Consider the following 22,894-nt stretch of genomic DNA (forward strand, 5'->3'; position numbering starts at 1 on the left):
TCTTTGTCTGACTGTCTTGATTTCTCTTGCAAAATTTGAATGGTAGCATCAGAGTTTGGCGTAAACAACATGAAAGCATTCATCCATCCTGCCTTGTGTCAGTGGATCACGCTGGTGTGATGCAGGATATTTTCTTTGTATTGTTGAAATACCAAAGTCTGCCTGTGTTGTTGCTGACCATATCATGTTCATAAAAACTTCTGAGCAATGTTTCCAGCACCTCAATGAATCGACATCAGGAAAAATGAAGGCAGCTCTGAAAACAAAAGGGGAGGGGTCCATCTTTGTACTAGCAAGGTGTACATAATGAAGTGACCAGCGAGTGTAAATCTTATTACATCATTTGCACACATTTAGGCCATCACTCTAAAACGTCATTCTTTATTATAGTTGTCCTGCTTACCCAAATACACACAAGCGTTTCTTTTGAGGTGGCCTATTTCACACACACAAGCCCGTTAATTGGCCGCATAGTTCTTTTCATCCTTATCTTCTTCCCTTAGAGAATAGTGTCTCAGCACAAGTAAACTACTGAGTTGTATCCTAATGTTAAAGGAAGACTTCAGGAGGAACGGCTTACTCATTTTCTAACAAAGAGTCAGGTGAGGTCATGTCTGGTCATTAAACAGAAGCCAGCAGACTATATCAAGACTGAGAACGAGTGGAAACACTAAGAAGTTGCCAAGATATTTTCCACCCACAGCTTACGCAAATGATTATGACTATGCAACAGGCTAGCCATTTCCCCCTGTTTCCAATCTTTACAGTAAATTGAACTAACTGGCTGCTGGCTGTCGCTTTATATTTAGTGTATGCACGTGTGAGTCGTACTGTGAAGGTAAATAAACATAAACATTTCCTAGAGAAAATAACAGATGCGTGAGAATTCATATTTTAAAACATGCTCAATCTTTCCTTTCCTTTTTCAAGCGTTAAAGCCTGGAATAAACAGCACATATGTGATAACCTAGACAATACTGGACCTGAAGGTACCACCTACACCAGCACTGGGTCCGCTTCAGTGAGTCATTACAGCCTTGCCTATATCATCCTGTAAGAGTTTTTCATATTAAATGACTATAGATTTGCAGTTTCTTCTTTTTGCAACGATAGTTTATAGCTGTGAAAGCTGCAACTATATTGTATAGAACGAATCTGCCTGTTTGCCAGTATGTGGTCACTTTGACATCCCTGCTTTATTTGCATATGCTCAACCGTGCATCATTTTTATGGGTTTTATTTTTTACCTACCACAAGAGGAGATTGGCCCATTTTCAATCCTGACCATTTATTATGTAAAATAGCCCTAAACGCTAAATGCATTAGTTTAACTTAACCCTGGAGAACCCATGGGGTCAAATTTGACCCCATGGGTTCTCCAGGGTTAAACATTTGCACTACCCAATACTGAAATGTCCAGCACTCCTTAGGAGTTGGCTACAGTACTCATAATCTTGAACTGTATATGTCTGCTGGCCCATTAATCAAATCCCAGAGCAGTTTTCAAAAAAAGATTTCTCACCGTCTCCCCATAAAACAACAGCATAGCCTTCCTGTAATGAAAGCCAAGCATCATTTAAAGACTTCTGAACCATTCTGCAGACCTGTTTGATTTCCCCCACGGGAGGCCCTAACAAGTTCTGGACTCAGATCTCATCCCAGCGTGAGGTGCACTCTTGAAGAATCCATTTATAATTCGATTCTGTCCCAATTAATTCATCAGTTTCTCTTCACTCTAAATGGAATTAGGTCAAAGCCACTCATACGGCCAAGCTCCCGCTACGATTAAAAACCCTGCTTTATATAGGTTATCCAGTTCTGATTCATCTAACAGTGTTCTCCCTGCAACATTGTGTGTTCGACACTTTTTGCCTTGAATTCAAGCAGAGAATGGGTTAAAATTGAGGCCCGGGGCCCCCCAGTCATTAAGCCGCACTAGATTATAGCCAGCTCAAGTCTACGTCTCAGTATATTCCAATGGGGTCCATTAAACTGCGGTACAGCTTTCTGTCAATCCTTTTGCCTGTTTTTTGCTTCTTCTTTTTTAAGTTCATCCTTGCAGCTCTTAGCACTTGGCAGGCATCTCATATTCCCGAACAGGGAGCAAACCGCATGAATATTTTTAAAACCAGAAAGGGGGCATTTATGATTTAAAAAAAACAGCTACACTGGTTCAAGATGTAACTACATGCAAACGTCTCAAGTGGGGCACTAAAAAAAAAAAAACACAGATCAGGGCAACGTGCGAATGTCTCGTGACTGAGCTGAGGCCCCGAGGTTATTAAAAGTTTCCTGTCTCATTTACACTCACGCCCTCTGAGGATTATCAAGTTTAAGAGGTGAAAAGACATCCTTTGTCTGCACGCTCATGAAGCAGCCCTACACACCTGAGCTTATGCTGATCTTAACCAGTTTGGCTACCGCTATTTGGCTTTCCAATCGGAGCCTCTGTCACACTCTGTGAAGGCTCAAACATCTGCTTTTTTTCTCTCTTCTCCCATGTGGCAGCCTAGAAGGAGGCAGAAGAAATCCCGAAGAAGGAGGCTCCCGCTGATGTGACGCTTATGTGCTCAACGATGAAGAGTGTTAAACCCCCCCACCCTCCGAAAGGCTGCAGCTGGCTCATCACTCTTTTTAATTCACACCCATGGCAGGCTGTCTATGAGCCTGTTGCCCACTTCTGGTTGTGTAGTCAAGTAGGGAGGTTTGGGGGGGGTTCTTCACTCACTTTTTTTCCAGATTCTTCCTTCTCCTCCTCCCTCCATTTCTCTCTCTCTCTCTCTTTATTCCCTGCCACGCTCTGCCTCTCTGCCACCGTCTTGTCTGCCTCGCTGCTGCATCGCATCACCTTCTACAGGCCGTCTCCATCTCTCTTGAGAGTCCACTGCTCTTTTCAGAAAGTGATAGCTTTTCTGCTGCCCTGTCCTCTCCCCTATCCTCCTCTCCCCCCCCCCTCCACCTTCCCCTTAAGTAGGTGTTCTTCGCCACCCCCTCCTTCATCTTCTCACATACATGCCTCGTTTTATTCCTCCCTTCTCTCGCTGTCACTTTATTTTATTTATTTTTTTCTATTTTAGCTGTTTCATAGGCCACCGCTGCACTAAAAAAAAAAGTGGTGATTCCCTCAAAACACACACACCCTCACACAAATCTTTGGATCCGACTTCCGTTCAACCTGTTATAACCCTAACCAAGGCTCTAGATGAATAAATGAAACGTGGCTGAACTTGATTGTATATTTTTTTTCTCCTGGTCTCTTCTCCAAACACTCCAAACATAGTTCACGTTACCCCTGAATGTTACCTCCAGAGGGAAAAAGACTTTTCTTAGTCCTTTAAAGCCTTTTTGATTGTTTCCAGTCTCAGCACACATCAGTGGGGCACGCAGAAAAAAGCTTACGCATCCCTTTAAAACACACACACACACACATGCTTCTGATGTGATTAAGTCATGTGTCAGAAGATAACGCAGAGCTCACAGGTTCAAAAATAAGACTGTGCGAGATCAAAGTCTAGGGGTGTGTGTGCTCATTATGCAGCCCTTTGGGCTTCATTCGGTACAGCAGTGGTGGTATTCTGATTGCAGCCTAATTAAGACACTGCCATCCTCAGTAAAAGCAGAGAAACACCCGTGCAATGATATCTGGAGGAGCAAAATTCATGCTCATTATATCATGTCTCTATTTTTTCCCCTAACACACATCCACGCAATCCTGAGTAAAACACACCTTTGAACGGGTGCTGTTAGAGCATGTACTCACCCAGCCACCACCGTGGGGAAATCCACGACAGAGAGAGAGAATAAAAAAATGCATAAAACAATAAAATCCCGCAAAAAGTAAGAAGCAGTGAAACTGAGACAATGAATAACACAGACTGGTCAAAACCATTCAGCAAAGGAATGTGTGTTAGAGAGAGAGAGAGAGAGGGGGAAAGGTGGGAAACACACACACACACCCTCGCTGAGAAATGCAAAAGAGATCAGCGCATTTGGTAACGTGGAGAAAAGAATCTGCGTGTTTAGATACCTCGGAAATGAGGAAAATCAAATCATCCGCCAGTGTGCGAGCGGTGATGCTCCGGCTCCAGCCTCCCCCGCAGGCTCCGTGGGGTCCCTGTCCGTCTAAAGCAACTTCCTTGCGAAACTCAGCAGTTTCACCTCCACCCTCACACACGCACACACACAATCAATATATATATCTGTATATCCTGAAGTAAAAATCTCTTTGTTCCACAACAGCAAAAGGAATTTGAAGACAATTTAGACAATCCTCATGGCGATGACTGGAGAAAGGAGCAGATCTGTGCAGCTGCCACACAAGAACAAAAACAAGGAAAAAAAGAAAAAAGAAAAGAAAGTGTTCTGTCGTGACCAACAGAGCTGATTTAGGGGCTCAAAATCAACTATTAACTCCGCACTTGTTAATGGAGACAATAGAGGGAGGCTGCCTGTAATGAAGTCGATGCCCAGGAATGAATCTCAGACAGAGAGGTGTGGAGAGAGGGAGAAAGAGAGCGAGGGAGAGGAGAGGGTGATGAAGGGGGGGACAGAGTGCAGGAATTCATCATGCGCGGACTCTCGTCAGTAACGCTCAATAACGCTGTTAAAACCCACCTGATTGTTATCCGCTCCTTCTCTAAGCTCTCCGCACTTTGCGCATAAACCCTTCCCGTGAAGTCCGCTCGCGCTGCTCCGCGTACGCGCGCGCACACTAACACCACCAACACCCCCCCCCCTTCTCCAGGTTGTCGGTGCTGAAAAGGACAGCGCACGACACGAAGCTGCCACACGAAGCGCGAACCCCCCTGTCCCCCAGCTCTACGTGAAACATATGTATGTATTGGAGGCGTCGGGTCTGCATCTGCCGCCTGCACCAAATCATCCTCTAATTGCGCCACTGTCGTCCAGCAGAATCCACCCATTCAATCAAGTTTATTACCAGTCAATCGGATCGATTGTTTCCACAGTGGAAGGCGTTGGTTATTAGAACACGTTAATAAGTCATCAGAATATGCTCAGGCGGTTGTGCCACACTCTTAATTGCTTCAACTTCAGTCCGTTTTTTGTTTGTTTGTTTTTACTGCGCCCATTGATTCCCCCTTCCACACACCCCTCCTCTTCCTCTTTGTACAATCATAGCGCCATGGTTCTTTGTGGTGAATGGAATTAAACAAATGAACCGCATCCCATCTGCTGTGTAATAACAATTTGATAAGCTGTGTGGAGTCAGAAACCAGGCAATTGAAACAGACCCGGGTGTTCCCTCATGTGACAGCGTGTAAGATGTGCGCAACACGTCCAATTTGTGGCTTTTCCGATTCGGAGGGAGGTGCATAGACGCGGAGCAATGGCACCATCTAGCGGTGGATGTCTTGTAATTGCAACAGGAAAGGGGCAGGTGAGCGTTATCAAATTCCTAAAGAAAATTAAAAGAAAGGAAAGAAAGAAAGATAAAAAGAAAAAAGTCATGGGAGGAGTTGAATAAAACAGTTTTGAAGTTTTTCTTTTTATAAATATGTACATGAGCTTTAATTCTATGGACTCAATTGGCCAATATAAGAAGTGTACTAAAATGAGCTTTCAAGTTAAAGTGTAACCTTCATGTCTACACTAGTAATGGGTTCATTTTGTTCCATCTCCTTTCATTTTATACCTCTGTACATAAGTTAGCTTGTTTGTTTGTTTTCAGGTCCCCTGAGCTCAGGACGTCAACTTTGAAGTAGGTCCTGTGACAGTGATGACTAAACTCTTCACGTGCCAAATTCCTTTCAGTTGATTTTCGAAATCTTCTTCAAAAACGTTACATTTGTTCTTTTTTAATGTTATTATGGTACAAACAGCTGTAATAAGTACTTATACAAAAGAGCTTTCATTTCTAGATAGGTCTACTGAAATTGGAGTAAGTGACAGATTTGTATCGGGCAATTTTAAAGGTAGTCGAGTATTTCCACCAGATACATGACTTATACACCTACTTCTTTAATTAGACTTTGCTAGTACATGGTTGGACCTTGTGTTTTTAGAACTGCTTTAATTATGCATGCCTGAGACTCAACAAGATGCTGGAGACAGTCCTCCAAGATTCTGGTCCATATTGACATGATATCATCACACGGTTGCTGTAAATTTGCTCTATTGGATTGAGTTCTGGTGACTGTAGCATTAATTTGACTACAGTGAACTTATTGGTTTCACGGTTAAGAAACCAATTTGAGATGATTTGAGCTTTGTGGCATGGTTATCCTGCTAGAATGGACCACCAGAAGATGGGTGGCTGGACTTTTAAGGGGTTAGCAACAATATCCAGGTATGACAGTATCTTCTATTGTCCAGTTTCCTGTTCTTAGCTGACAGGAGTGGCTGCTGCTGTAGCTCATCAGCTCTTCAACCACTGACATCTGTGTTCAGAGATGCTCTTCTGCATACCTTTGCTTCAACGACAGGAACCATCCTCCTCTTACCTGTAGACCCTAGAGATGGTTGTGTGGATCAGCAGAAAGAAGAGTCCATCTGGCACCAACAGCCACACAACAAAGTCTCCCAAATCGCTTTTCTTCCTCATTATGCTGCTCAGTTTGATGTTCAACAATTTGTCTTGACAGGCAGACACTGCTAGTAGCAGCAGCATTGACCTACTGCCATGTGATTGGTTAATTATATGTTTGTGTTAATGAGCAGCTTAATACAGTGTACCTAATAAAATGGCCAGTGAGCATATCTGACAATGTTGTTTGCAGAGATTGAAATTATTACCCAGTGTAACGGTGTGGCTCACTGTCTATGGACCTACTGATATCAGGCTTTGACTGTACTTACGAATAGATATGTGTTCATATCTTTGAATAATATTTCCTGCACTCAATAAAATGTCTCTTACTGTCACCACCACAACTCAGTGGCATTAAAAAATAAAAAGATGCATTTCAGCAAAGTTGGGCGGGGAAAATGGAAAGCTGGGAAAAAAAGCCAAGTCTCCAAAGACATAATTCTTGAAAAACCAAATGAAATCTGCAAACGTTGTAAACAAACAAGACTGATTGAAGTAGGTGACTCACACTTCAAAGAGAGAGAAAAAGACAAAGCCACACAACAACCTACTGAGGTTTAAAGCAGTATAGTTTTATTTAAGTGGTTGGTTTCAACATTCTTGTCACTGAAAGGCTTTTCTAACGCTTGTCAAATGCTCTAGAAGGTGAGCTTAATAACATTACAACTTATGATTAAAGAAATGTCAAAATTAAAAAATAATAATAATAATCTAAAAGTCTCTTGAGGTTTCATTCCTGCTCTCTTCTGGACACATTTCAACAACAAAATCTCCTCCTTCAAACAGTGTAAGATTTTAAAAAAAGAAAAGAAAAAGAAAAGAACTAATGGTGGAACAATGCAAGCTTGCCTCAGCAATAAACAATTACAGAGTTGTAACTAGTCAGACGTGTTAAAAGCATATGGCCAACCAACACAAGTGAGTAACTATTTTGACTATTAGAACTATTATTTATACCATCCGTGCAGGATGTATCGATATATACACACTGTCAAGACCTCGCTGCTCTAGCATTTTGGGTTATAAAAATAAAGTTTGGTCTTTCCTTTTTTTCAGGTTTTGTTCCATTTCATGGCTTTCTGTTTGAACAGTAAGACATATCTGCTTTTGGTCTTCCTTGATCCTTTCTTTCCAACTCTTATGTGCCAGTGTCTCAAAGACTACCATCAGGAGCTGTTAGCAAACAAGTAAACCCCAACCCTTCCATCCCTCTCAAGTTTGGGTACAGGAAATCATATTTTGAATGGAATTCATACAGTACTTGGTAAAAAAAAAACAAACAACAACAACAAAAAACAATCTTACAGGTAAGAAGGGAAAGAAAAGTTCATGCCCCTGCATGTTTAAGTGGATGTAACAAAATACTTAATGCCAATTGTTAAATAAGGGGAATTTAATAGTTTTGCTTTCTGGATTTGTGGCTTTCTTATTATTCAAACCTGCCATGCGTGCTGCTTTAGGCACTGAGGTTGAGACACATCTACCAGGACCTGTGATGGAAAGTACAGTAACTAAAGGAAGAATCAGCAAGATGACAGTGGTAAGAAAATAATGTCTTCCAGTTAACAGTTTAAGGCAGTATGGCTGTTGGTGACCTGTCACATCCTGCAAACATTCAAGCACACATTACTCCACATAATGTGCTGTTCAGTTCCTTCTCGCTGTAATTTAGCATGCAGGGTGTCAGTTTGATAGTCCAAATGTTTCCCCTGCTGTACCACGTGTTGTTTCAGACTTTTATAAGTGGGAATTTGATTCATTTCTATAAAGTGAAAGATTCCTTCCAGAGTACAAAAACGTTCTCTGGAAGGATAACCTGGTGGTACAGGGTACTGTCATGGTAAAGGAAACACCCTTTACAAACATGCAATCACACCAAGTAGATAAGGCAGAAAAAACAGTGATTACCACATGAAACTGATTGAAGTGATATTAGAAGAAGCACGCACACATTTTGTTTTTTAAATCTTTAAAGAAAACTTAAAAATCCACTCTGGTATTTCCTTTTCTTTGGCTGTACCCTGTAATTCATAACATCTGAACTTGTTGGTCACTTTAGAGCTGACTAAATCCGACAAGTTTAAATTTCTGGGACAATGTACGTGACAAAATAGAGACTATTCAATTCTAAGGCGAGCATCAAACACTTTGGCTACAGTTTCTCTTCCTGGAAAGACAGCAGGGCACAAAAGTGGTCCAATCAACACAGGAATCAAGTAAGAGGGGGGAAAGCAGATGAACCAGCTGAATATAATAGGTCTGCATCACACCCAATTTAAGATATGGACATACATATAAGTCATAAATTAATGAAATGCTGCTGTAAGGATATAGGTTCATTTTGTGTAGGGTTAATTTAGCTTTATCTCTCAGTCTGTTTTTTGCAGAGACCACAATCCAGGTCTGATTTCCCTCCCTCTCTTACACACACACACACACACACACACACACACACACACACACACACACACACATAGATTAACTTCATCCTTTTACTAAAGGCCGTTTACAGGAGCAAAGCAGTACAAACTAGTCATCTGCATATGGATCCATATTCACATCTTGTAGTAGGTAAATAGAGAATATATATACCAGTAGTGAGTCTCTGTGTAGATAGCAGCGCCACCATCCAGCATGCTGGCTGGCTTCATCATGAAATTATACATGAATGTGAGATTCCAACAATATATTTGGTTCTTAAGCAAATGTGGAACATAAAACTGTTTGTACTTCAGTCCTCCATCGGGCTCCGTTGTTCCTTTTTTGTTTGTTTCCTTCACATTTCCATCATCTTTTTCCTGTGCTTGCTCCATCTGCCTATTATTTTTCCAGTTTGTCATCGTTAGTGGCTCGCTAACCCTTTATTCCAGGGGGTCTGTGTGGAGACAGAGAGCAATGTAAAAGTGAGGGTAAAAAAATGATCAGAATGAGTTAAATGAAGAATCAAGGGAGAAGCAGGAGGTAAGAAAAAAGACTTCTAATGAGCAGAGTGATACACAGAGAAGTAAGTGAGAGTGAGCATGCAGGAAACAGCTGGTAAATCATGCCAAGCAGTTAATTAAAGGAGGAGAAGGAGGAGGAGGCTGATTGGGATTTCTCATCTCTGCCCAGGGAGTGGTCTTCAAGACTAACAAATAAACACACATTTCCTGCCACAAAGGAAACTGGCCCATCTCAAACACATTTATAGATTTGCTCAGGTATAAATGCATCTTGCAGGAGCTTGTCTTTTTGCAGTTTTGGCACACACATCAGGAAACAGAGAGGGAGACAAAAAAACAAAAAGACAAACTGGCAGGGTGAGAACGAGGCAGCGATGAAGCAGCGGACTCGCTGCACTGGAGGGAAACTCTGTGTTCTTACACTGTTTTTCACCAGACCAGGGATTTGGAGCGGGTGCTGACTCCTTTCCTCCTGCTGGCTGCTGCTGTCGTTGCGTTACGATGGCTTCGCTTATGTGACTCCAGGTACAACTGAGGAAAATCATTCACAAATACATTCAAATGTTATGCAGATGTATGCTAGTGGTTTATTTTCATTTTATGAAGTCACTACTGGCCAAATGTGTTTTAATGTTGTGGTTGCAGGAAAAATAGCATACGGATGAATGCTTAATCTATGGATGACTTTGATTAATCAATTAATCATTTTGCTTATATACCAGAAAACTGCAGAGAGTCCAAGGTGACTCATTTAAATGCAAATTTGTGCTACTTCCTGTCTCGGTCAGAGCACTCTTTAAAACTGTTGACATTTTTAACCTCTGTAAGACTTTCTGTGGTATAAACAAAGGTTATTTGGTCTTTGTCAGTATCTGCCTATTCTCACAGGGAGAATTCGTGTCAGTCATACCTTCTTAGCAAAGGCCCGTCCACACTGGTCACAAGCGTGAAGGGAGAAATTCTTTGTCACTCTGACTTCAGTGGACGATGTCCCCGTGCTGCTCTCTGACTGGGCGTCATGTCGCCGCGTGTGTGGGGTTTGGTTGCTGGGTGAGGAAGAGGTGGTGGTGTTGGTGTTGGTGGAGGAGGAGGAGTTGTTGCGTTGGTGTGTGTGTTTTTCGCTGCGGCGGGTCAGCGGGGGGCTGATGGGGTGGTGCTGATGGGTCTGCTGTCTCTCTTGCTTACGGGTGACGGGAGGGGACGGGGTGAAGACTGTCGACGACAGCTCCTGTTGTTTACGAGTGACGGGGGCTGGAGGTGGGGCAGAGGAAGAGGAGGCTGAAGAGGCTGTTGGGCCAGTTGTGGAGCACTCTTGCTTACGGGTGACGGGAGGTGAGGGGGAGGAAGACGACGAAGCGTGACGTCCGTTCACTTCCTCTTTGACGCTGCTGCCTGTCCTCTTGTTCGAATTGTTGAGGACTACCTCTGCTAGCCTCTTCACTGCCCTACTCTCCAGTTTGGGCATGATCTTGGCGAGGTACGTGGATGACTTCTTGTGAACTACGGTCACGTGACGCAAGACGTCGCGCTTGCGACGCGACTCGTAGCGACAGAGAGGGCAGCGGTAGAACTTAATGAAGATGTCGTTGCCGTCTGTGTGCAGCTCAATGTGTTTTGTTAAGTTCTGACGTGAGCTGAACTGTCGTTTGCACAGCTTGCAGAAGAGCTGCTTAAAGTCAAAGCCCACTGACAGTTTCGTCATTTTGGTGGCCATGCTGCCACTACACGCGTTTCCCCCACGGGAGGATGATGATGATAATGATGTCATTTTTGGGCTTGACGGGGCCTCTTCCTCCTTCACCTTCGTGGCATTGTGTGCCACAGAAACTCCTTTAGCTGTGCCAGTGCTGTCACTAGGAGAAGGTGCTGGACTGCTGACAATGTCCTCGTCGTCTTCTTCATCCGAGGGCTCCACTGCTTCCTCCTTAACCCTGACATTGTTGCTGACAGACAAGTTAGTGCTGCTGCTGTTGGAAGTGGCTGCTGCAGCGGTGGACGTTGCTGTACTAGAAGACTTGCTGCTTTTCATGCTGTATATCTTGTGGACTATACGCATGTGCCTCTTCAACATGAGCTGAAACACACAATTGAAATTCAAAAATTAATTCACGTTTGTTTTCTGAAGGAGCAAATTACATGACGACAAAATACCAACTTATTAACAAACCCTACCTGTGAGCTGTAATTCCTCTTGCAGAGCGTGCAGCGGCATGATGCCGAGTTTGCCTGTGTCGAGGCCGGGAGCTGAGTCTGAGGTTTGGCTTGGTTTTGGTTTGAAGATGATGTTTTAGAGTTCACAGGGGTGGACTTGGAGCTGTGGCCACGTGTTGGCGAGGCATTGCTGCTCTTTCTGGGAGGCGTGACTTCCAGTGAGAAGGGCTGGCCGGGACGTGAGGCTATGCTGGGTGTGATGGTGTCCCTTCGCAGACCACGATGCACCTCATCAAAGTGGCGTCGCACATTAGCTTTGGTAGCGAAGGTTTTGAGGCACACTGGACATGACTTTCCAGTAGGTGTGCTGAGTGTCCTCGGCCGACCTGTGGTGTCATGAAAAGGGTTATTATTGCGAACGATAATTCCTGCGGAAAAGTAAAAATTTCATTTAACATTAAAAAAACTAATTTTTTATAGCATGGTAGGTAAACACAAAGAACAATGAATAATAGCAAATGACCACAATTCGATACTTCACGTGGAATGTTTAGAACAATGTTACCAAAAATGACATCTAAAAAAATTCAAGCCCAGGCACTCGAGGTAGGTTTAAATGAGTAATAAATGCCTTTTACTTCATCAGGCTAAAGACATGAACATTTTTTGAAGGTTTACATTCACCTAACACTCAAAAGATCCCCAGTTTGAGAGACTGGGAGGTGAAACAAATGCCTTCAGGGCTGTTCCAGGAAGGGCATACCATCTGATGTGGTGACCCTTTGTGAATAACAGAGGAACCAAAAGAAGCTTTTCAGTGTCAGTTCTTTGTAAAAACAAGTCAATAACTTTTACAAATATTGTAAGGGTATGCAAAATACTGTTACACAATAGAGGGAGCAAGTTATTAATATTACAGTAATGCAAAGATCCATTTATTTTTCTTTTTTCTTAAAGAACAAGGAGGATTGTGGGAAAGGACACAATTTTAAGTAAGTTTTGTTAGATATTATAATTTGTCAGGACAGGAAAAGCACAACAGAAACTACTAGTCAATTTACCAGCACAAATACAGATTGCATACCTTTCACCATGGACAGCAAGCTCGTAGGAACTGTGCGTGTCTCTGTAAACTTTCTGAGTTCCTCGAGTTTTGTCTGGTGCATTTTGCGGCAGTGGCGTCTGATGCTGCGGCGCGAGTTGAAGTCTTGACCGCAAAGACAACAGGAGATTGTCACATCTTCAACCTGAATGAGAGTGAGAGAAATAAGACTGAGTTACTCAGCATCACAAAGAAGACAACGATTTGTCTTTGTTCTCTGCAACACCTACCCCACTGTTGGACCCCTCATCCTCAGGCGGTGGCTGCTCCTCTTTAGCCTCCTCTTCAGGCTCCCATCTCCTCTGTCCCTGGTTGTGTCCTGGGCTGTTGTGGCTTTCTGGTCCAGCTGTCTGGTTTGCCTGGTTATTCTCCACACTTTCCATTGATTCGCCCTCCCAATTTACTGGACTCTCTCTGGCACTGCAAGAAATACAAATATATCAGAAATGAAGAAAAGACATGATCTTAGAAGTTGTGGTACATCTTACTCCATCAGCGCAGTGCTGACCTGGGTGTGTGTGATGGAAACCGAGCAAGCTCCTCCTCTGTGGTGAGGTACTGAAACACAGCCTTTGTGGTGGTCTGAATGGGCTCCAGTCGGACTACGTAATCTGGCCGATCGGCTCGTGGATAGATAGCATCCAGTAAATCCTTCATGGCAACACTCTGCCTGTCATCACCTGATGAACCTATGAAAGAAAAATCCCAAGAAACAATCAATCAGCTGTTTGTCACATAATACACAAAAGAAAAACAAATGTATGCAAATAAACACAAGTATATGAGTGTGACACAGATGTTCAGTCTCAGTGAAATCTTTAGAAGCTGAACTTAAGTCTGTATGACTTGAAGGCTATTCTGGTGCAGCTGCCTTATAAAGAGCAAGCTAGAAATTTGTCATGAAAACATTTGCCTTGCTAAAAATAAAATGCTAATACCGGCTGTGTTCACATGAGGTTACTACAGAGCCATGTTATACTGACAACACCCATTTAGAAAGGATATTTGAATATATATCGGAAAAAAAGATCATGAAGACAAGGTAACCCAAAATGAAAAGATTTTAATTAGTGGAAAATGGTCCTCATTCAGCTGTAATGCCATCACCTGAAAGACTGCAATTTGGCCTAATGAGCTGCTACATCATACTATTAAAAAGAGAAACAGAAGCAGTCATTGTATTCATTTAAAATCTCTGACCTGTGGCAAATTGCACAAAGGCATCAGATAAAAGTGCCCAAATCTAAACGGACAAAATAATCTCACAGGGGCCGACCAGCTTTTCTCTTTAATTTTCTTTTGTGCTACTGAAAAGAGGAGAGAGTGAAACAACATTTAATATGGTTGGAGTGTAGAGTGGTTGTGGTGATTCAGGTTATGTAGTGAATGGATGAGGGTGCAGGGCTACAAAACACTGTCTCTGTGCAACTTTAGATTAGCACATATCCTTATCCACAAAGAGTATTTTATTTCAAGTAAATGCAAATGTTTACTCTTGACAGGATTAGGGTTTCCTCAACAATAATAAAGCCCTTATTTTATTCTTATAAATCACTGTGTGGTATGGGAACTGCAACAAAACTGATTTAAAGTCCCTCAGGTGGATTATAAGGACAGCAGAGAAGATCACTGTGGCCCTACCACTTACAGAACTATACAATGAACACTGTATCTGCTCTACAGAGCCCTCCCATCAATTGTTTACCTCTCTGCTGTCCGGCATATCTGAGCATCCAAACCAACACTCCCAGACACTGAAATAGCTTCCTCTCCCAGGCAGTAAGCCTCCTCAAAGCTTGGGGCACCAAGAGAGTGAACACAGGCTGCACTCACTCAGTCATATTTTACACTCTAGCATGTCTACACTGTATGGACATGCTTTAGACCACAGGTGACAAACTCCAGGCCTCGAGGGCTGCTGTCCTGCTTGTTTTCCAACTAGCCTGCCCTTGTAGCTTCTTATTGGCAAAGCACATGTAAACCAGATAATCAGCAGCAGGTAATGCAGGGATGTCTCAAAAACAAGCAGGATGCTGGCCCTCGAGGACTGGAGTTTGACACCTCTGCTATAGACTAACATACCTCACTAGCTCTACATTGAGACATACACAGCCACCTTAAATGGCACAAGGAAATTTACGCTCTTTGAATAACCACATATGTTATCCTCTGGTATATTTATACACACTTTATAGCTACCAGTGCTGTTACTGTAAAGTCTGCCTCTGTGGTTGTTATCGCTACTGGCAATGTAATCATGATGTCAGTGTCTGCACTGTAGGGTTGTCTTGCACTGTTATGTAGTGCCTCATGGGTCATACCTGTATTGAACAAGTATGAATGAGTCATTTTCTAATATAATACACAACAAACCTTAGTTGATAGACTCCCGATTAGGAAAAACAAAAACAAAGCTGTACTTACTGCCGCACAGATCAAAAAGCAGATGAAGATAAGATACAATTAAAAGACTTTTTTTTTACAAGGTAAATAATATAACTGACTGTTCATACCAAGACAGCACTGTTTCTTAAAAGAAAGCAGAGAAAGCTAATGGAAAAATTGCTTGAAGACTTTCTTAGTGTACATCCTTCCTCTTGTAAAGCAAAGAGACGTGGACTCATACTATGGCTAATGAGGAGTAGATAAAACAAATGGTGCGAGTTCAAAGTCACTCTGCTTAGTAGTACGAGAGGAGAAACTGCATGATGGATAGATGTGCAATGGGATGTGGGTTTGTGTGTACAAAGACAGAGACAATAATGAGTATGAGACAGATGGCATGAAAGAGAGTAAAGGAACCTTGGGAGTGAGATAAAGTCAAATTTGAAGAAGCAGAAGGCGACGTTAAAGAAATCAGAGGCTTTTTTTCCCCTTGCCAAGGGCATTTGTGTGTGGGTAACCTCAGGGATTTATGGGGCCCAAGCTGAAGTGAAGTTTGATCCCTGCTTTATCCGGGGACTTACAGTTTGTCTGGGGGTGTTAACAAGTTAATTTGAATGCCCCCAGTCTTCACAAAAGGTCTGTCCCCAGTTCTTGCTGTACCTATTGATTTTATTACTGAGTTTTCAGACATCTTCTCTGCTCTTTTGGGGGCTTTCTCAGCAGAATTTGGATCATGAAGATGTATTCCAGACATGTTGACGAATGTGTGTCTTCATGCTTAGGCACGTTGTCACTGACCATCAGATTCAGGCAGGCGTGATAGGCAGTAGTACTCCTTATGTGTGATGAGGTTGGGCAGGCCTCTGAACAGACTGCGGCACAGTTTACACTCAAAGATGGTGTCCACCTCCCTTAGCAGCATGTGTTTTAGCTGGCTGGTGCCTGCAACAAAAATATAAGGAGTCAAAAGCACAGATACAGTATTTTCAAAAACAGTCCTAAGCGTAGGTTGGCTGCAGCATCATTATGCTGAAGGACATTTTATTAGATAAAATTTGAATTCATTTATATTTTCACTTTTTTTAAGACTCTGTATTATATCTTGATATAAGAAACCGCATAGAAAATTAGGATTAATCACAGAGGAATGATAAGTTCCTGTATGCATGAAAACCCTGTAGGGTAACTGTGATAGATATCATAATCCCTGGAATTAGTACTTTGTTCTTTTAAAGGATTTCTGATAATGATAATGAAGTCTTTGTATTAAGGACTACACTCCTTTCATCACTTTTACTTTTTCAAAAACTGTCATTCAGCATTCATTTCAATTGTGCATCTGTTCAGTGCTTTATTGGGTATGTGACGCATTGCTGCACCTTCCTTTTATTTACATGTGTCCATATATATATGCACATAGACACATTTATGTTATGCAAAAATCAGAGTAAACACCATTAGGAGGACTCACACAGATGTCAGAACCACACACACACACACACACACACACACACACACACACACACACACACACACACACACACACACACACACACACACACACACACACACACACACACACACACACACACACACACACACACACCTGCCACTTCATTTTATCCTTTGCCCTCTGCCACTGGCTCAGAACTATATGTGTAGTGGCATGGATTACAACAGCAAGGCATAACCACAGTGCGCTTACAATTTAGAGGTACAGAGCAGAAGATCAGACTAAACACAACTGGCTGAGTTCAAGCAGAATAATCATTATTTCAACAGAAACATAATCTACAGTATTTTGAATATTAATGACTATTGTATTGTACTGTTGATTTGTTTTAAGAGACTTAGTTGGAAGGAAAAGCTTTCGATTTAATAAAATCTGTGTCTGAACCTTCACCTATGGGCATGAGCTCTGGAAAGCTTTTCAAGCATTCCCAGCTGGGAAGAGAACCGGGGGTAGACCCAGAAATCACTGGAGAGGTTTTATAGTTATATAGCCTCGGGAAGACCCAGGAGGAACTGTAAAGCACTGCTGGGCAAAGGAAGACCAGCTAATAGGTGCTCACTGTCATCAGATAAGGAGACTTTACATTGCAATACATCATCTACATATGTGCCTTTCAGGCAGACTTCAAGCAGACTGACCACAGTGTCTACAGCTGTTCATGTCCTTGTCCGCAAGAGAGCATAATCATGGCTTCAGGAATCAAGAAGTGCAAGATGGATGGAAGAGAGGGATCCTTTTTTCTTAACTCCTTATCCAGTTCAGGGTTGCCTCTTTTCAATGTAGCAATTTGCTGATATTTTTCAGACTAACCAATTAATCTATTAAATAAACAAATTAGAAATCAATAAAATTTGTGGTATAAAGGATGGCAATCCTGCTGATGTGTTACTGGGATTAGATCACAATTCCTTATGGCACTCCACTGTGAAAACTGTCAACACATATTCAACTGAAAGAAGGGAGCAATGACAGGAGTTCATAAATAAGAATGAAATGAAGGACAATAAGAAAACACAAACCAGAACGGAAGCATTCAATTATCTGCTGAATCCCAGACTTGGAGGTCTGCAGAGGCTGCTGGAGCAGAGGAGGATCACCCGGCTCCACACAGAGACCTAAAAAGAGAGAGAGAGAGAGAGAGCATTTTATTAAAGTGAGCGTGTAATTACAACAGAGTATGAAAGCCACTGAGAAATAAAGCATCACCTAGAAATTCTGGGGAGCTGGTGGGAACAAAGTATATTGCCAACGCCAGTGCTTAAAGGGCAAATACAATCAGAGTCAGACAATGAAGTCTGTTCAGGATAGTGATTCATTTTGAAATCATTACCTTCTAATATACACACACACACACACACACACACACACACACACACACACACACACACACACACACACACAAAATGAGAAAGCATGCCTTCTATCTTTGCCTTCTAGGATCAGCATTATAACGGAAAGGAAACACAGGACATGGGTGTAAATGAAAAAACACCCTTTACAAATGAAATCTCTCTGCAGGGATTGCTCAGAGGACTACAGCTCAAGTGGGAGTGATGAAAAATGTGCAGTGGGAGGGCAGAGGCGTGCTGCTGGCAAATTTTTGTGCCGACTCCAACAGAGGTCGGCGACAGCAAAGGATTGGATACTCCGACTTGGGTCTAGCACAGTGCCACATTATCTGCCAAAAGAGGAACATGGCGAAATTTACTGATGTGCACTGGAGAATATTTTTTGCTTATGCATGACCTGCAATTACTGGAGGATATAGACTGAGAAAGCAGCAATCCTGATCATGGCAGGGATTTAATGTTTTGTTTGACGTATGTGCCAGCTTTTTCACTAGCTTCCCTTTAATGCATGTAATCATTCATTCAATTGTCATATAAATACAGGGAGACAATTGTCCTTTACTCCTCTCTTGTTTTCATGCAAGTTGAATTGATTTATGTTCACTCTCAGTGTAACAGTACTAGCCAACAAGTTTTAAAAATGTAAATCAGATATAAAATTTTCTACCTGCATGAAAGATCAAATTTGTTGCCACAGTGTTATTTATTGGCCTTAGTGATAATAGTTGTTTGTTATTGATTGAACGAAACACTTTTTAAACCTTTTTTTAAAGCTTTTTAAACCATTTTCAGACCGTAAGTTTGTTGTTTATTTGCTTTTGTTTTTTTTTTAAATACAATTACTGTTTTAGTCTTCAATTCAAAACCTGTGGTCATCATCAGAAACAAGCTACCAAGCAGCAACCACCACGTCACTGTCATTTTTTGTAAACATAAATAAATAAATAAATAAATAAATAAATAAATAAATAAAATGCACCATTAGGATGTGATCACAACATCCTGTGCCACAACACAATGAACACAATCAGCACACATTCATGGAAAGAAAGAAGTTTGAACGTATTGGTCTTAGAGTCAAACAAATTTAGTTTTCTGTTGTATAAAACATTAAATATAACATAGCAGGAGCAGAGCTTTGGTTCTTGCATTATTTATAGAAGCTGACTGTGGCTGAAAGACCTGCAGTGGTTTACTGAAATGACTTATGGGTAGGTAAAGTGCCCTCATCCTACCTCCTCTATAATAAAAGGTAGAATGAGGGCATAATTTTTATTTTGTATGTAATTATTTTTTTGTATTCCATGAACAATTTTTTTTTACATCAATACAATCTGAGATGGGCATACAAACAACCACGGGGTGTTTACCTTCACATACACCACCACACACCACCACACACCCTGTTATCACCTCAAAAAATAAGATGCCATTGAGAACATTGTTTCTACTGCGACAAAAGAGCTGTTTGTAAAAGCAAGGCTACCACAAGGCTCCAAATAAAACATTATCATTGCTTCCAGTTGTGACAAATATCCACTGTTTGTCTCCCTCTGAAGCATGCACATATATTACAGCCCACAAACTACCATTTGTGTATCTTGGAGATTGTAGCGGTACCCTTTGACTGGCATTCTGTTAATTCGTGGAAAGCTCTGCTATTTCCAAGATGACGTTAATTAATCTCATGTTGGAATTCAGAAGCTGAGACATTTCATGTTTAAAAATTTTGCACTGGTACAATATATTTTAATGCCAACTAGGGCAGCCAGATTTTTAAGTCATGATTACTGTGATTAAAATGCATCAAGGCAACAACATTACTGTGATATGAATAGAAAATGTGATAAAGGGTTTTGTCTTTTGTCTTTTTTTATCAAGTTAAGTCAGTATAACTTTAACAAAGGCAAACAAAAAGAACAATTACATAATTATTTCACATGTCCTTTAGTGCAGCGGTCCCCAACCCTTTTTGCGCCACGGACCGGTTTATGCCCAACAGTATTTTCACGGACTGGCCTTTAAGGTGTCGCGGATAAATACAACAAAATAAAACTAGTACCGGTACCGAAAAACAGAAGATTTATTCATAACACACGTGAAAAGACCCAGGAAAACTGAGTTAACGATAAAAACGATAACAAAATAACGCTGAAACCCGATAAAAACCCTGAAAACCATACATTTCACACCTGAGCGTCAACTCTCGCGACCCGGTACCAAACGACTCAAGGACCGGTACCGGTCCGAGGCCCGGGGATTGGGGACCGCTGCTTTAGTGGTATCAATATTTTATTTTTAAACAGCATGTTTATAAACAATACAAAGTTATCACATTACTTTCATCTAGTTATCAATTGTCTACTTTTAAGAAGTTTCTACAATACTGGGAGGCAGGTCTACTCAAAATGCCATACACACCTTGAGTAGACCTGTTTTGTGTGAAAGTGGTGTAACTGTGGTTGGTTTACTCTGATCTGAATTCTTTCATGAGTTTGTAAGCGTGTAGCCTCTTTCCAAGATGTGGGTTTTGTTTCACACAGAGAAAAAGCCCAAGCAAACTCCAAGTGAACCAAGTGAGAACATTGAGTCTGCTTATTGGCTAGATGTTACTGGGGCAGCAGCAATAAAACAAAATGAAAAAGGTACTGTGTTCTTGATAACACGGAGAATTTCTCTAAACAGTATATCTGGGCGATATTTCACAGTTCGTCGGACTGAGGTTAGATCACATTTTAACTGTAAACAAACTGCTCTGGAGTTTTTCGTGAACTAGACCCAGACCACTCATCCATAGGTCTCAGTGCGGTTGTTCTGCTCAGACAAACTAAACAGTAGAGGTGTGAAAACACCCTGAGAGACACATAAAAGTGAAAGAGACTAGCTTACAGAGTAATACACCCACAGAGACGGTGGCAGGAAGAGACAGAGACAGAAAGGTAAATGACAACTGTGTGAGAGGCTTTGATAGAGATGAAGATTATGTATTAATGTGTGACAGAACATGTTTTCCTCTTTACCATCCCCCAACACCTCCCCTGCATATGCTGCTATAATCCCAGGGGTGAAGGTTAGTGACCACTCTGACCTCCACATCCCCCTCTGCAAGAGAGTCAGATCAACCAGAGCTTCTCTGTGCAGTGTCTTTATTGCTACCAGAACTATATGACATTAACACAGTATCAGTGTACACATATGTGAGATGCATAAAAACACCTCTTCTATTCTGAAAACATGAGACAAGAAGGAATGCTACTGTGAATGAAAGGCAGGGAAGGTTCATCTAACAAACCAAAAGAATAGAATAAAGCAAATATTTCAGAATTCAGACAGAACATCTGTCATTATAAAAAGTAGATTTCATAGCCTTGTAGTACAAATTACAACTCTATCCAAAAGCTTAGCTTGGTTTTGGGGTCATGAAACACATTAGCTAAAAGTAATCACACCACATAAGCAGGACAGATGTGACAACTGCACAATCTGGCCATGAAAATCTTTCCAAGTTCTCATCCTAAGTGGAGAATTAGGACTATTTTTTCCAAGTTAATCAATAATGGGTTACGTCTTATTCTTAAACTAGGACTGTGTTCATTTCTCTATACATTTCTATTGGATTTAATCCCATTCTCACCAGCAGAATGGAGGAGTAATGCAAAAAAAAAAAAAAAAAAACTAGTGTAATAAATCAGTTCCCAAATAAAACTTTCATAAACGTCTGACAGCTCCAGCTAACCAGTGGTGCCCAGAGTGGTGCTCAAAGCCAAAGGCAGTTCCCATTTTCTGTGTATAAACAAACCATTCACTTTGACTTTGGAGTCCACCCTTACTACAGCGCCCTGACAGGAGGCTGACAGACAGTTTTAGCCTGTAGGTGGATGAATCAAAGCAGCGAGTAGTGCAGAGTGAAGACTAAAATTCCCACCATGAGGTTGTATGCCAGCCAGCCATGCTGCAGTTTACAGCCATGTCTGTCCAGACTACTAATATACTTGGTGAAGAACTTGAAGGATAGCAAAAAGACTAATGCAACAGACCAAATGACAAATGTGGTAACAATAGCCTCGTCTGTTCTTCTTTTATAGTGTTAAACACTGCCCTGAAAAGTGTTTTTGCAAAACATACTGATGTTGATTTAGCTGACCTTTAACCCTTTGAATTTTGTCCTTTTGAACATTTGTCTTATTCTTGAATTATGTAGCTCTGACCAGCAACATCTATCAATTCATCCATGAGACCAAGCAAACGGTTGTGCTACATTTTCCCATACCCTTTCCTCAAACAATGAGCTCATGAGAATGGGATAAACGGACGACTCAAAACCTTAAGTGCAACAGCTTGAGTCTGCACACAACAGTCATACTCACCTGTGTTCTGGCCATGTTTGCAGGCACTCGTCTGCAGAAACTGCTCCTCAGTCTGGCAGCTCTGGTCCCTGGTCTGAGTGGTAGTGTTCCTATGAGGCTCAGGCAGTAGAGGGGGAATGGGCTTCCACAGAGGCTTACCCTGGTGCTGTCCAGCAGAGTTGCCCCTTTCCTGAACATCCACTGGAGTTTCCTTCTGGTCCCATTTCACCGGCAGCGCCTCAGCTGAAGCAGAGGTCTGAAGATGAAGCTGATCAGAGCACTGATCTCCATGTCTGGGTTGCACCTGTTGATGTTGGGTGTCCGAATGGAGTTGGCCTCCCTCCATCTCTGGCTGAACACCACTCTGACAAGAAAGCCAGACATGACAACATAAGACACACAAATAAAACGGACTGCATTTATAATTAAAGCCACTGTAATCTCCATGCTCCTGTGGGTACTGTGGACATCAGCAAGAATTGCTGCCTGCCACTGTGATATATATACAACCACTGGAGGGAGACAAATCCAAAAAATCTTTAACTGCTTTAGATAGTAG

General features: G+C 41.8%; 2 protein-coding genes across 13 annotated transcripts in view; both read right to left on the minus strand.

The window, feature by feature from the left end:
• The window catches only part of grm8a (glutamate receptor, metabotropic 8a), a 334,910-nt gene extending 329,999 nt beyond the window's left edge, over positions 1-4,911 (minus strand). For 2 of the 3 annotated variants that reach the window (XM_026146523.2, XM_026146526.2), the window contains exon 1: positions 4,028-4,911. The gene's annotated coding sequence lies outside the window, so the exon portion shown is untranslated. The remainder of the gene's footprint in view (positions 1-4,027) is intronic. The other variant, XM_026146524.2, reaches the window with a different exon arrangement.
• A 2,187-nt stretch (positions 4,912-7,098) lies between these two features.
• The window catches only part of znf800b (zinc finger protein 800b), a 32,096-nt gene continuing 16,300 nt past the window's right edge, over positions 7,099-22,894 (minus strand). For 7 of the 10 annotated variants that reach the window (XM_026146749.2, XM_026146754.2, XM_026146752.2 and 4 more), the window contains 10 exons: positions 22,357-22,699; positions 17,660-17,755; positions 15,926-16,069; positions 13,251-13,431; positions 12,973-13,162; positions 12,725-12,887; positions 11,662-12,026; positions 10,400-11,563; positions 9,911-10,020; positions 7,099-9,422 (listed from right to left, as the gene is read on the minus strand). In XM_026146749.2, the coding sequence (XP_026002534.1) occupies positions 9,919-10,020; positions 10,400-11,563; positions 11,662-12,026; positions 12,725-12,887; positions 12,973-13,162; positions 13,251-13,431; positions 15,926-16,069; positions 17,660-17,755; positions 22,357-22,699 (2,748 nt within the window). In that variant the 3' untranslated portion in view covers positions 7,099-9,422; positions 9,911-9,918. The remainder of the gene's footprint in view (positions 9,423-9,910; positions 10,021-10,399; positions 11,564-11,661; positions 12,027-12,724; positions 12,888-12,972; positions 13,163-13,250; positions 13,432-15,925; positions 16,070-17,659; positions 17,756-22,356; positions 22,700-22,894) is intronic. The other 3 variants (XM_080292022.1, XM_080292021.1, XM_080292019.1) reach the window with 1 other exon arrangement.

Source organism: Astatotilapia calliptera, chromosome 17 (assembly GCF_964374335.1).
Source record: "Astatotilapia calliptera chromosome 17, fAstCal68.1, whole genome shotgun sequence".
NCBI lineage: Eukaryota > Metazoa > Chordata > Actinopteri > Cichliformes > Cichlidae > Astatotilapia > Astatotilapia calliptera.